At 45.3% G+C, this 15,023-nt stretch overlaps 1 protein-coding gene across 5 annotated transcripts in view; it reads left to right on the forward strand.

Annotated features, from left to right (window-relative positions):
* PTPRD (protein tyrosine phosphatase, receptor type, D) overlaps nt 1-15,023 on the forward strand; it is a 367,796-nt gene that overhangs the window by 283,498 nt on the left and 69,275 nt on the right. For all 5 annotated transcript variants that reach the window (XM_006881300.1, XM_006881302.1, XM_006881303.1 and 2 more), the window contains one exon: nt 2,296-2,471. In XM_006881300.1, the coding sequence (XP_006881362.1) occupies nt 2,296-2,471 (176 nt within the window). The remainder of the gene's footprint in view (nt 1-2,295; nt 2,472-15,023) is intronic.

The raw sequence follows: 15,023 nt of genomic DNA on the forward strand, positions 1-15,023 counted from the left end.
CCCACTTGGTCATGGTGGATTATTTTTTTTATGTGTCATTGGATTCTATTTGCCAGTATTTTATTTAGGATTTTTGCATCAATATTCATGAGAGATACTGGCCTATAGTTTTCTATTTTGGTGGTGTCTTTTCCTGGCTTTGGTATCACTGAAGGTGGCTCGTATGTCTAGAGTCGAAGAGGATTGAGGGAAATGAGGTAGGGGTCTAACAGATGTAATAACTTTGGTAAGGTCATGTGGAAGGTCTGGATTTCATGTGGCATATAATAGGAAGCCGCTTGGGCTTGAAGGGAAGGAGTTCAGAACCAGTTCTCTGGCTATTTGGAGGACAAACCAGGGAGAGCTGAAATAGAATTGGACAATTAGGAGATGATTGCTCTAAGCCAGGGAGAGATTCAGGTGTTACCGCAGCATCACGGGTTTTATGTGAGGCGCTCACTCTGGAAAGTTCAAGGCACCGTCGCAGCAGCCAGGTGTCTTGTGTTCGAATTCCACCCTTCCAACTTGGTCACATTTTCTTTTCATCTCAACATACCTCAGTCTCCCCCTTTCTCAAAGGAAGGTCACTGCAGAGCTTGTCTCCTAAGACCGTTGTGAGGATGACATGACTCTGTACATGTAGCCTTAACCTTATTGCACTTGGCCGACACCATGCTTCTCAAGAGATAAAGGTTTGTGGCCATCCTGCAAGTCTGCCCAGGCCATGATCTCGGCAGCACTGTCCACGTCAGGTCTCTAAGTCACATTTTAGGAATTCTCACAGCATTGTAGACTTTTTCCATAATCCCATTATGCATTTGATAGGTCACAGTAGAGTATAAACATCACTTTTATATGTTGTGGGAAACCAAAAAATTGATGAGATTCGCTTTATTGTTAACACTCACTTTATTGTGGTGGCCTGGAACCAGATCCACAATATCTCTGAGATCTGGGGGGATGGCAGGCATTTAAGAAAGTGCTGGGATTTTATGTAAGTGCCTTAATGGTTAACTTTCATTATTGTTACTAAATAAAGAAGTGCTTTGTAGACTGTCAGTTATTATTTATATATATATTAGAATATTACTATAATACGGGTGCACTTTGTGGACTGCACGTCCTGTACACTGCTGAACGTCCTAACTAGCACAGCACACCTGTTCTGGTCCTTCGAGCAGCCCCAGTGAGTCCATTCTACATTTGAGCAGCAGCATTTTCTTGCTGGCTGCTGCTGGGTTCCCTCTTAGCTGAATCTGAAAGGAAATGTTCGCTATCCTGTGACCCACGGTCATAGAATATGCATTTTCACATGGGTACTGCTGTACTTCATTTGTGTTTCTTTTGTATCTAGAGAAGAGTGTGAGAGAAGACTGGAACCACATTGCATATCCTCTCTACACACCACCTTTTGCTGGTGCAATGGGAAAGCAGAGTGTCTGAGACAAGGCATGACGTAAACCATTAGCTGCATTTGTTTGGGTTTCCACCCCCCTTCGGTAGTCTAACTTGTCTTCTTCTAAAGACCAACTCCTTAACTCTTAGATTTCTTCAGTGTGATGGTTTTGCTGAGATTCCAGTCTGACCTGGCACAGCAGAGGGGTCTAATGCCAGCAGAAGAATATCATGCTGACTAGGCAGAGCATGAGAAAAGGAGGAAGAGCCTCTGTGGGGTGGATTGTGACCCAGTGGCTGCAGCCAGGCGGCCAAACCCTGTACCAGTTGTAAGGATGATGGAGGACTAAGCGTTGCTTTGTTCCGTGGCATATGGTGTCACTGTGACTTGGAATTAGCTCTGTGTCACCTAACAGTACAAAGATTGGCAGTTCAAACCCACTCAGTGCACAAAAGATAGGCCTGGATTTCTGCTTTCCTACAGATTTCCGTTAATAAAACCATGTGGAACACTTCAGGGAGTTCTGGTGGCCTAGTGATAAGGAGATGAGCTGACATCCAAAAGGTATGCAGTTCTAATCCACCAGCTGCTCCACAGGACAAAGGTGAACCATCTCCTGTGTAATTTCCTGCCTCTGAAAACCTGCTTAAGAGTCGGCCGTGGATAACTTCTGACTTTCTGGTACTTAACACCACCACCACCACCAACAGAACAGTTCCACTCTGAGACACGTAGCATTGCCACAGATCGTAATGGACTCAACTCCAGTGAGCTTTAATCTTGTTTAAAACCGAAACTTTGATTTATTGTGACTTCTCTTAGTCACCAGTCAGAGCAATAACACAACCCTGCTGTTAGCCTCATGCTGCTGGCTCTTAAGATGTGTTCACCTACTTGAATCGCTGGTCTTTGTTTTGCAGGTATCCCAGGCAGTGACTATGTGAATGCCAACTACATAGATGGCTACAGGAAACAAAATGCTTACATTGCAACCCAGGGCTCGCTTCCCGAAACGTTCGGGGACTTCTGGAGAATGATATGGGAGCAGCGGAGTGCCACAGTCGTCATGATGACAAAGCTAGAAGAAAGGTCCCGGGTAAGACCAAGCCTCCACTCTCGCCTTTGATAACCTCCGCGCAGTCACCGTGTCTCACACTCCATTCTGTTCCGAAGTTAACCTCGTTATTTGCGTGTTAATAACTGAGGAAACCATCCCTTACAATTCTACAGAGTCTGTCATAGAGGAAATGCTCTAGTGATAAGATGTGTATGCATGCTCAAGGAAGAAAAGAGGACTGTGCTTGAGGAAATTCAGTCGTGGGTTGGAGAAATGAAATCTCAGCCTGAACATTTCTCCAAAGCTCATAAGCTCATTGATCAAGAATGTTACTACAGTTAATTGCCATCCAGTGGACTCCAGCCTAGAGTGACCGCGTGTACTCACTGCGAGGACTCACTGGCCAGTCCTGTGCCATCTCCACAGTCCCTAGTTAAGTCCATTGTTGTGTCTCCTGGGTGTTTTGCATACCTCCATCGCAGAGGACTCTGGTAATGTAGGGCATAGGGCATTGCGCTGCACATCCCAAGATCACACCTCGCAGGTGGTTTGAATGCACCAGCAGATCCAAGTGAGAAAGAGGATCATTCTCCTCCCTTGCAGTTTATAACTTCAGAAATCTGCTGGAGGGTCAACTGTGGGTTTGTTCCAGCCCACCAGAAATGAAAATGAGTTTCCAACCCAGGGGTCTCATCTTCAGGTCCTGTATCGGGCTGTGTTCTGTTGGGACCTATAGAATTGGCTGATTTTTTTGGAAATAACTCTCCAGGCACTTCTCTTTTTTTTGTTTTGTTGTGTTTTGTTTTGTTTTTAATTTTATTTTATTAATTTTAATGAACATTTACAGATATTTTAGATTTCCATTCATTCACTGTTGTACTTTTTTCACACCCCACCTCCACCCCCACTCAGTTCTCTTCTCTTAGAAAAGCAAAAGATAAACTCCTTCAATGGTATACAATTCCCCACCACACCCAGAATGCACCCCACTGTGCAACCTTAATTCTGGATTCCTGTAATAACCATGATACCCTATCATTTATCGCTTTTGAACTGTTCTCTCCCTCATCTGTTTCAATGCAGTATACATCATTTTCTTCCTAGTCATTGTAGTCGGGTAGTTCTTTTGAAATTTCTCCACACGGGTGACCCTGCTGGTATTTGTGATGCTGCTGACAGAGCTTCTGGTTTCATTTCAAAATGAAAGCTACCAACGGGCAGGCAGGCTTCGCAGGCAGGTGGTGGCACCAGTACACACTTCCCAGTCATTCCCAACTTTTTTCTTATAATTTGCAATACAAAAATATAAACTTTTGTGGAAAAGGATCTTATGTGAATTATTTAATGGAGCATAAATTAAATTAGGGAAACAGGGTGGGGAGAAATGAAGTGGGTTATAAATAGCTTAGAAAACACGCAGAGGTGTCAAGGGGACTTTGTTAATTTAGAATTTCAATAGTGAATAGATTTTAATAAGAATCGTTGCTAATATAATCTAATGAGAAGTTGTATACTGAGTGTTATTGGTCACAGGGGTCTAATATATGGTGCATGCTCTATTACTTAAAGGCTCTCAGTTTTGCAAATAAAATTCTAATGGGTAAGTAGGGTTATTTTGCTAAATGAATAGACAAATCTATACCCAGTCAGTCTTCAACCAGAAGAAGTTAAGCAAGGAGCTTCTGAAAAAAAACGGAAGATAGCCCACATGCTCACTGAATAGAGGATACCTTGAAATCATAGATAAGAGGTCCCTTTCTTGGGGTCTCCAAAATTATATTCGTAAGAAAGTTAAGTTCCAGTCCACTGCGGTCAGTTACCTCTAACTCAGAGTCTCCCTCATAGTTGAGTAGAGTCATACTGTCCCATGGATTCTCAAGGTTGTAAATCTTCACAAGAGCAAAAGGCCATGTATTTCTCCCATGGAGTTGTTGGGGCATTCAGTCAACCTTCGGAATTTGCAGCTGACCATTAACCGCTGCACCAGGAGAGCTTCTTAGCCAAAGCACAGATCAAAAACCCAGCTCCGTGCTGTCAAGTTCATTGTTGTTCTTAGCAACCCCATGGGACAGAGCAGGACTGCCCCTGGGGTTTGTGACTCCGTGTATCTTTAGAGGAACATACATCTTGTCTCTCTCCTGCAGAGTGGGTGGTGGGTTTCCATCACAGAGCTTTCATTTGCCTGCCCAATGCTTAAAGCCCCAGGACTCTGTAACCAAAGCCTAGTTCCCTTTGAGGTGTTCTTCTAAGCCAACCTCCTGAAAGCAGTCTTTCTCTGAGCTCAGGGTGTAAGGGTGGCTCCTTAATGGCTGCGTAAAGCAAAGCATGCACTTTAGGCAAAGTTGCCCCTCTGTGAAGGTGAGAAATGCAAAATAGCTTGGGACACAGCTGGATGAGCAAACATCAGAGCAGTCGGTCCTCTGCAGAACATCTGAATTCCAGAGTGAAATTGAACTATTGTCTAAATGTATTTAGACCAGAACTCTTAGAACTATAAAGACACGTCTCTTTTCATCCTTTACCATATAGACCGCATTCAAAAGATGTGAAAGAACCCAGTACTGACTGGTGTTCACAGTAACCCCCTACACAGCAAATACGTGTTTTAATGTATGTTCCACAGCTCTCCCTGTACCCTGCCATCCTATTGTTCTCTGGGTGTGTTGTTATTTTATCAGTAGCTATGGAGACAGGTCCAGCTCTCATGACCTTAGGTATAACAGAGCCAAAGGTTGCCTTGTCCAGTATGCGCTTCAAGGTCATGGGTATGTCCAAGACTACTGTGACTTGCTTCAGTTCATCTCATGGAGGGTTTTCCTAGACTCTCTACCAAATACAATCTCCTTTACTAGCTCTAGGTCTTCACTGATAACATTTACAAATAAATCAGCCCAAGCTGATCCTTGAATGTTGTTGTTGTTGTTATTGTTATGTGCCATCGAGTTGTTTGCGACTCATAGCGACCCTATGTACAACAGCCCTAAACCCTGCTCTATCCTGTGCCAATTGCACAGCCTTTGACAAACCCATCCCGATTACCCCAGTCACTGAATCAATCCACCTCATAGAGGGTCTTCCCCTCCTGCGCTGTCCCTCCACTCTACCCAGCATGATGTCCCTCTCTAAAGACTTGTCTCTCCTTACAACATGTCCAAAGTATGTCAGACAAAGCCCCAGAATCTTTGCCTCCAAGGAGTAGCCTGGTTTAACCCTCTCTAGGATGAATCTGTTTTCTTGGCAGTGCATGGTACATTCAATACTCTTCTCCACCACCACAGCTCAAAGACGTCAATTCTCCTTCTGTCCTCCCTAGTTATTTTCCAGCTCTCTGATGCATAACAAGTGATTGCAAAGACCATGGCCTGTATCAGACGCACCTTTGTTTCCAAAGAGACACCATTGCTCTTGAGTACTTTAGAGAGGTCCCTAACAGCAAACGGTCATTACAAAGACAGAAGAGGAAGAAAAGACCAAAATGGATGTCAGAAGAAACTCGCTAAAGATTGCACTGGAACGTAGAGAAGCCAAAGCACAAGGAAGGATTCAAGACACTAAAGAGCTGAACAGAAGATTCCAAAAGGTAGCACTGAATGACAAAGCAAACTATTACAATGAAATGTTGATCCTTGAATGTAATAGTTAATAATGACAGCAGTGTCTACAAGGCACCACCGGGCTCTTCTCACACATACGAGATCATTTTCTGTTTCACAGCAGCCCTAGGAGGAGATTCACACTTTATGATCCCCACAGTCATCGTCACCTAGTGCTGCTAAAACTGAGACGTCTTAAGTCGATGGCTTCGATAGATAGAAATGAATTCTCCCAGAGTCCAAGAGTCTGGAAGTTCAAACCCAGAGTGCCAGCTCCAGAGAAAGCTTCCGCTCTCTCTTGATCCAGTGGGAGGGAAAGTCCTGACTTCCTTCAGCAGCTGTGTGCTGGGCCTTCCCTAGAGAGTTCCATGGACTTTGGCTTCCCTGACATCAACATCTTCCTAAAGGAGGGGTCTGGGTCCAACAAGCCACTCTCCACTCCTGGCAATTCCTTCTTGATGGTATCAAGCCCCCCGTCTCCACCTCTGCTCAATTTCCTCCCCTTTTATTGCTGGTGAGGTAATAACTATTCCAGCTCTTACACCAGATTAGCGCTGAGATGACACTGAAACGTATTGCTTTTCCACTATGAATCCTTTTACAACCATTTGGTTTATTAGATCATGGGGGTTCATTATGTAGCTTCTATATTCTGTCATACAGAAGTTTTAGAGGGACACAATCCAATCGATGATACTCACTTTACATACAAGTATACTAAACAACACGCCTCTGGAAACTCTAGAAACTTTGATAAATGACGAGAGTTATAGCAAGGCTTCAGGCCTTTTGTTCATAGGGTCACTATGAGTCACGCCCGACTCTACGGCAATCAACAACAACAACAAAAAACTAAAGCTAGAAAAATTACAGAAGGTCACCCAAGGTCATTCAGCTACCAAAGTGGGAGATGGGTCCTGGAGTGGGATCTTCTGGCTCTGGAGTCACCGTTGGCCAGTCCCGCCCATGAGCTTGGAGGTGTGTGCGGCTGAGACAACTGGATAATTCTGTTTGAAAATTCGTACAGGCCCAGACTACCCCAGCTCGCTGGCCCCAGGTACCGGCTGGTAACAAGCACTCATTTGCAAAAGCTGTTTTCAGAAAAACACACATTTTATCTTGACACTGCAGGCCTTCATTAAACAGTGTGCAGAACCTTGTTTTGAAATAACCAAATGAAATTCTGCCCCTTTTCTCCCTAATTGCTTCTAATAATAAAGTTAGTTCTAACTGGCCCCACTGCCAGCGCGGCATCTGATGGTAATGAGCAGTCCTTCGGCAGAGAGCATTGTGAGTTAAATACCTGCGGTTTATCTTTATGTTGCAGGCCACCTTCCTCATCCCTCCTCCCCCTCGCCAGGAGAACTTACTTGGAAGTTACTAAATGAGCCTCTGCTAGCTCCCGTCATTAATTACTCTTTGCTTTTGCAAGTTAGCTTTCTCCTTTTTTGCGTGGCCTAAGGGGGGCCAATTAAAATGCTGCCTTGTGATTTTTCTGTTCTGTGGTGGTTCAGCCTGGCCCCAAACTTGCGGTGACTTGTCTAAGCCAATAGGCAGTTCAGGAGCCTCGGCATCAAGGTGGCGACACAAATGAGTGGCAGCTCACAGGAGCCTAAACCCAAAAGCCCTTTTGTTCCTTGTTCTAGAGCGCTTGAGAAGCAAGGGCCTAGGACAATGGAGAGAGTGAGATTGGCCACAGCCAAGGCGGTTTGGTGATAGAGGTCCAGGTTTGATTCCCCGCCAATGTTCTGTCATGGAGGCATGCAGAACCGATTTCAGTGGACCTTTCAAATCAAGATAGACTAGGATAAAAATCAGTCAGTGAAAATGTGAAAAAATTTCAGTGGTCCAGTTACGCATGGGTCATCATGTGTTGGGATTGACTCCATGCCAACTAGTAGCAATAGTAAAGGAGAGATTTTAAGAATCATTGGTTCCCATAGGACCTCCCTTGCTCATTCAGCTTCTTCTTTCCCTCATATTCTCAACCCCCCTCCTTCCCTATCCAGTTACCCTTTAACCCACAGTAGTAGGGAGACAGAGAAATCTGGATTTTCAAACTAGAGCTTGGACTGCCTTTCACAAGATAAACAATGTTGTACGGAGTGGTTCCACGTTGCTAAACTACTAGCTTCAGACTTTTGGAACGCTTTGAGTTCTGTGGGCTGGCCTGGGGACTTGGAATTCTCAGCCCCCCACAGCTGATTGCAGAACAGACATTTGAACCAGGCTGGTGCTATATGAAGGCCTGTGTCTCCCTCATAAAGGAACGGGGGTCCAGGTGGCTGAACCAGACTGTCTCTCGCGGCTGTAGTTTGAAATTTTTACAATTTAAGGCTCAGGCTCTTAAAATAACATTCAGTGCCTTAATAGATGAGAAGAAGTATGTGTGCACGTGCACACTTCTGTGAATAGGATTTGAGAATAGAATGTAGGATCAGGGATACGGTAAGGAACTCCACCTCAGGGAGAGGAACCCACATGGCATAGTTCCAAGTCGGGATGCTTTGCAGTCGAAACGTCTGGGTTCAGTCCCAAATCGAGCATTTACTAGCTATATGAGAATGAATGAATTATATCTTTAAAAAGAACGAAAGGGGAGGGGGAAGAAAACGTCATTTCTTCTCTTTGGGTTCTTTAGGATGGTAAATGTGGGTGTTATGTGAGGTTAGGGATGTGGAAAATGTCTCCGTGAACCTCAACCATCATCCTGTTGTGGAGAGATTTGCAGCTTTGTCTGCTCCGTATAACTTACAGGCAACACTGCCATTGAGTCTAAGCCCTCTAGTCTCCAGGATCGTAAGTCATCCCTAGAGAAGGCCTCCCGTCTTGCACGTGCAGAGTGATTGGTGAAGTCGACCTGCCACCTTTGGGTTAAAACCTGCCATGCTGTGGGCTGTGCCGCCGGACTTCTTGATAACTTTAGTTCTCCCTGAAGCTGCTCTGCATGAAAGGCAGTTCCTATACCCAGACGAAATGAGTTTGCTTTTCTGTGGTTGACAGTGAATTCTGACCAACAGTTGCTAGCATAGCACACCCATGCCTTCTGGTCACAGAGAGAATGTAGCTGAAAGCTTGGGGTCCTCTTGCGTTTATTTTGCTGGTGTAGGGGATGTGTTCATTGGTCTGCAGATTAACCAGTACAGACCATGTCTGTTGCTGTTTTCACTGAAACCATTTCTGGAGACAATACACATGAAAACAGTGAGAACAAAGACATGGCTTCCACGACGTGATGAATGTCAGTGAAAGATAAGGCTTTTCCACCTCTGCATTTCCTTTTGGTTCTATTTTTTCACCCTCTTCTTTTCTCCATTCTTATGTCTTTTATAATAGTACAAAATTCTCCCCCCAGGACCCATCTCCCTGTTTTCAGACTTTCTGTTTTACCTCAGTCCATCTCATTCTACATATTGGCACATGGACCCGACTGGTTTACCAGCAAGGACTGGTAACCTGTGGAGTCCTTAGTGCAAATGGTTAGTATGGTTGGTGTTTACCAAAAGGTTGGACATCTGTATCCCCTCGGAAGCATCTCCAAAGAGAGGTCTGGCTAAATAATAATAATAATAATAAAATAATAGCGTTGGCATCCCCGTGGAGCACTGAGCTGCTCTGATAACACACAGTGTCACAAGAGGTGGGAGTTCACCCCATCCCAACTGGCTGGCTGTCATCATTGCTGAGTTAAAGTCATCAGCAGAAAGCTTTGCAGTTGCTGCAAGGACGTGTTGGACATTAACACTGGCCTCTTTTAAGAGGACTGGCTGTTCTTGGCATTTAAATGGCTAAAGAAGTCCTTATGAGTGTTGGCAACTTGAAAATCCTCTCTTTGCCCCGTGTCATCACTCCCCTCGGACACGGCCTTGAACGCAGCCCAGACCTAACAAGAAGCCTGTGTGTGTGAGGTGACGTCCGGCCATCTGCCCTGATGAGGACGGGTGGCAGCATGTCGCGGACGGTTTTCTCGAGGGTCTAGAAAGAAACAAAGTGCAGGCTCAGCCGAGGTGATTTGGATGGAGAGCCTGGGAGCGGCTTGAATGCACACAGATCGATGCCAGGCCCTCGTCGACCGCGCACTGTGATATGAGATACTGTTAGTGGGGTTTATGCCACAGTTTCCATTTCTCCTGCCAGGTCTTCTCAAGTTCTGCATAGTTCATTGATTCTGTAGTGAATCATTTCTTTTGCCCTAGAATGCGGTCTCTAATTGTTTCCATGTTTCATAACATGCCAATAAGCACATGGATTGGCCTGGGCAACCGCATGAGGGAGGAAGAAGTTTGGAAAAAATGAAGCCTTGGTAAAGAGTAAAGCGTACACAGATGAGATTTCCACTCCGAGGGCGTAACCTGCGGGCAGCGGGGGCACAGGGTTGGCCTCCTCACTTGAAACACTTGGGCTCCCGTGAGTTTATCCCCAAAGTGGGCTTGGCTGAGGTGACACCTGCCCCCAGGAATTGTCTTCAGCATTGTATGTTTCTGTCCATATCATAATCTTTTTCCAAAAGCAGGAAGGTCTGGTCTTGTGGCCGTTAGGTTCTATCAACTTGACTTACCACAGCTTGTAGTTATTCTGTAAACAACAGAGCAGAACCTTGTCCTGTGCCATGTCATCCTACAGTCAGTGTGGCAGGCTGTATCACTGAGGGTTGGCTTTGTCTTTCTCTGACCTTCCACCTTTCCCAGCATGGTGTCTTTTCCCAAGGACTGGTCCCTCCCGACAACAGGCCCAAAGTGTGTGAGAAAAGCTTCAGCGTTCTGGCCTCTAAGAGCATCCTGGTTGCACTTTTCTCCTAGACAGACTTGTTTGGGTTTGGGGGAAGTCTGTGGGGTATTCAGGAAATAGTGCGGATTTGGAAACTATAAGAAAGGAATAATTCAATCTCTCTTCTCCTCCTCTTCTTCTTCTTCATCTTCATCTCCTTCTCCTCCTCCCCCCATCTCTGTGTGTGTGTGTGAGAGAGAGAGAGAGAGAGAAGTTTAAGGCAGCTCTGGTGCCACAGTAGATAAAGCACTGGATGCTAATGGAAATGTTGGTACTCCCCAGCTTTTCAACAGGAGAAGGATGTGACAGTCTGTTTCTGTGAAGAGTGATGGCCTTGGAATCCTGTGGGCAGTTCTAGCCTGTCCTGAAGGGTCCTGTGAGTTAGAATCAATTCAGTGCCAGTGAGTTTGGGTGATGGCTTAAGAAAGAAACCTCAATAATACAACTGTATTGACCAGGTCTTGGAATTTTGTTAAGCTATCATTGCTGACATAAAGACTGTTCCCACCTCCACCTCGGACATCCCCCTCCTGAAATGTCACCTGTAAATAACCCCCCACTGTCACATACCTAAGATGACATCTGGGCAAGTGATGGGAATTGTTTGGGTTTTTTTTTTTTCTTTTTAAAAAGGAAGTTCTGGCAAAAATGTACTCGTACTTTGTTGTAAAACAAACGTTGCAATTTGTTCAGACTCTGAGGTCTTCTGGGGTTAAAAGTGGCCGGCAGCCTGCTGGAGGTTATTAATGGCCTTGTTATTGTTTCCATTGCTGTTATCGGCTTTGGAAGGCCCAGCCTTGGCCAGTGGCAGCCTCATTCTTGGCCCCTCTGGCTTGTCAAGGTTCGGGAAGTTTAATGGAGAGCAAACGCTTTCCAAATGCCAGGTCTGTGTCCATTTCCAAATACAACTGGAAGCACCAAAGGCCTTGAACGTTTCGTTTCTCTGACTGGTGCCCAGCACGCCGTCTATCTAGGACAGCAGAGCCCAGCTCTTTCCTCCAGCAGCTTTCCGCCGTGGCCGCACACGCAGTGCCCGGAGAGGCTGCATGATGTATGGGATTGTTTTTGAAAAGTGGTGGGTACTTAATGTAAATAGGACACTGGCAACAAAAAGAATGATTCTCAGCTTGGCAGCCTGGAGGAGGTGTGGGGCCTTATCTCGCTAGTCCCGTACTCTTGGTTTTCTCTTGTTGGCAGACACAGTGTCCGATAGAAGAGAGAAAATCCTACCAGGTCCCCTCTGTTGAGTAGCTTCCTCCAGAGTCTGCCTCCTCCCCCCGGGTGGCCCCCGTGTGGAGAAAGCCTAGCTATATGTCTCAGAGCATTCTGATTAAAGAGGGCTGGGGACAAGGGGCTAAGCGCTGGACCCGGAGGTGCTGCAGCCTTGCTCCTGGCGACTTTGCGCCCAGGCCCGCTTGTTCTCCACATCCCGGGCTATGGCACATGCTGTCTGCGACATACTGTTGCTGAGGTTTTGAAAACTCTCGATTAACCCCTCTGCTCTCAGCTGTTCAGACTCCAGCACGTGGTTTGCTGTGTTCCTTTCTTAGCCATGCTGACGTTGATCTGGCACGTACCAGCATAACTGGTGGTGGTGGTGGCGGCGGCGGCGGCTGCTGTCAAATTTTCCTGACTCGTAATGACCCCAGCATCCCTGGTAACAGACTCACGGTAACCCCAGCAGCCCTGGTAGCCAAGCAGTTGCACACTGGGCTGTTAACCAAAAGGCCAGCAATTTGAACCACAGGCTGCTTTCAGGGAGAAAGATAAGGCAGTCTCCTTCAGCCTCACAAACCCTGCGGGCAAATCCCTGCTGCATCTGGCTTCTTACACCAGTTGACCATCACCTTCCAAGGGAAGTTCTGCTCTGAGTGGTAGCGTTGCCGAGTCAGAATTCAGCTTGCATGTAATGGGTATCGTTTGTTTTTCCCGGCAACTCAGTTACCTCCCCGGTCCTGTGCATTACCCATCATCAGTTACAGATGAGACGGACCTGTTGCTTTGTACTGTTGGACTCATGATTTTCAGATATCTGTGAGCAGGTTTTTCCTACTCTCTAGAAGTCTAGAAGGTAACGGATGTTCAGTGTGGTATCAGTAATACAAGTCTGCAGTAATAAAGTAATGGTTACTGCACAGGAAGTATTTGGTGAGGATTCAAGCTCGGATCTCCTGCATGGAAGGCAGGAATTCTACCACTGAACCACCAGTGGTCAGGATAGTGGTTAGGAAAGACGCTGATGCTGGCTGGTGTACGGAATTATCTTTTCAGTGAACCCTTGAAGTATGAATTGGAATTACTCAGTGGCAACGATGCTGGCATGTTACTGGACCAAGGCAAGAACAAGTGTGTGGTGAGGCCCTGTGCGGTCTGAATGCCACTCAGAGTGACCGGCACTGAGGTCCAGTCCTTAATGGTGGGAGACCATTAGGTAGCTGATGACAAAGAGGCTACTTAACTAGGTATATTCTACTTACAACAAATCATCAGAAATTTAAGACATAATGACAGGTGACATAATGGAGAAAAGTTCAGTGCAACTGCCAGCAGATACATCAGTCAACTGAATATAATCTTGTTTAATTAGTAAATAGTATGAAAAATGGGAAACTGGTTAGATGAACTAGTGAGCAGTTGGAACAGGCTTTCAGGAGGGACTAGGCTAGTCCCTGGGAAAGGACATCATGCTTGGGAAAGTGGAAGGTCACAAAAAGAGGAGAAGACCCTCAAAGACGTGGGGGCAGGAATAAGGGGCTCGAGCACAGTGGAGTGTGAGGATGGTGCAGGACCGGCGTGTTGTACATGGGACGTCTGTACGACTCCACACCACCTACCACCACCACGGCTTTCACTACGAAAAGCTGTCGATGCGCTGGTTGTTAAATGCTGGCATATGAGCCTCGTTTCAGCTATCCGTTTGCCCTCAGATCTTCATCAATGGTGTTCAGTTAAGATCAATGAAAAGGGAGGGGGAAATACAAACAACAGAACTGCTTTCCCACCTGGGAAAAGTAGCTACGACTAATCGCTAGTTGAGTGCAGAGAATGACACTATTGCTAAAGGAAAATAGAATCAATAGGATTTATGTCCTAATTGTAGATGATCATGTACTAAATCAGAATGTTCTTTCATTATGAGAAAAGATATTATGTAGTTTTTAGAAATGAAGTTCAACATATACCTTTGATGACTACTATAATATATATTCTGATATATAGTATCAACTTTCTCTCATTATGATGGTTTAGAACAGGGCGAGCTCACAGTCTGTTGTGCTTATTGAGTTACAATCTGTTGCTTATTGGTAAACTACAATTCTTTATTGCAGTCAACTCAGTGACACATAACAACAGAAACAACACATATGAGATTACCAGATGGTATAGTTAACACATTAGGCTGTTAACCAAAAGGTTAGATGTTTGAGACTCAGAAGCACTCAGCAAGAAAGGCCTAGTGATATATATATTTAAAAAAAAGAAAAAGAAAATCAGCCTGCTCGCTGGAAGGATGGGAGTTTAACTCCACCCACAGGAACAAAGGCCTGGCTGTCTTTGGAAAATCAGCCATTGGTAACCTTGTGGAAGGAGCACAGGGTTAGAATCACCACAATGGCAGCTGATAAAATACATAATCGGCGTGTATCAGTGTGTTGTATATAAATAAATGTTACCTAGAAATTTCTTTCATTATATTCTTCCTTATTAAATAAGTATTAATAAATGAGTGTTACCACGCCTTTTCTCCCAATAATAACTTTGGTTTCGGTTATGAAATATTAGTATACTGTGTATTTGCTGTCCATTTGAAGAACCCTAGTCCTTTAAATCCTCTGCCAGCCATCCTGTTGTTTTTGTTGTTGGTATGTGCCATTGAGTAGCCTGTGACTCATAGTGACCCTATGTACAACAGCCCTAAACCCTGCTCTATCCTTTGTCAATCTTATTATCTCCAACACACCTATCCCTATTACCCCAGTGACTGAATCAATCCATCTCATCGAGGGTCTTCCTCTCCTGCACTGTCCCTCTACCCTCTAAAGCATGATGTCCCTCTCCAAGGACTGATCCCACCGTGTAACATGTCCAAAGTATGTCAGATGAAGCTTCAGAATCCTTGCCTCCAAGGAGCAGCCCAGCTTCATTCTCTCCAGGATGAACTTGTTTGTTCTCCTGGCAGTCCATGGTGTATTCAATACTCTTCTCCAGCACCACAGCTCAAATGCATCAC

The sequence above is a fragment of the Elephantulus edwardii genome, unplaced genomic scaffold, assembly GCF_000299155.1.
Source record: "Elephantulus edwardii isolate Elephantulus edwardi_28Jun2011 unplaced genomic scaffold, EleEdw1.0 scaffold00014, whole genome shotgun sequence".
NCBI lineage: Eukaryota > Metazoa > Chordata > Mammalia > Macroscelidea > Macroscelididae > Elephantulus > Elephantulus edwardii.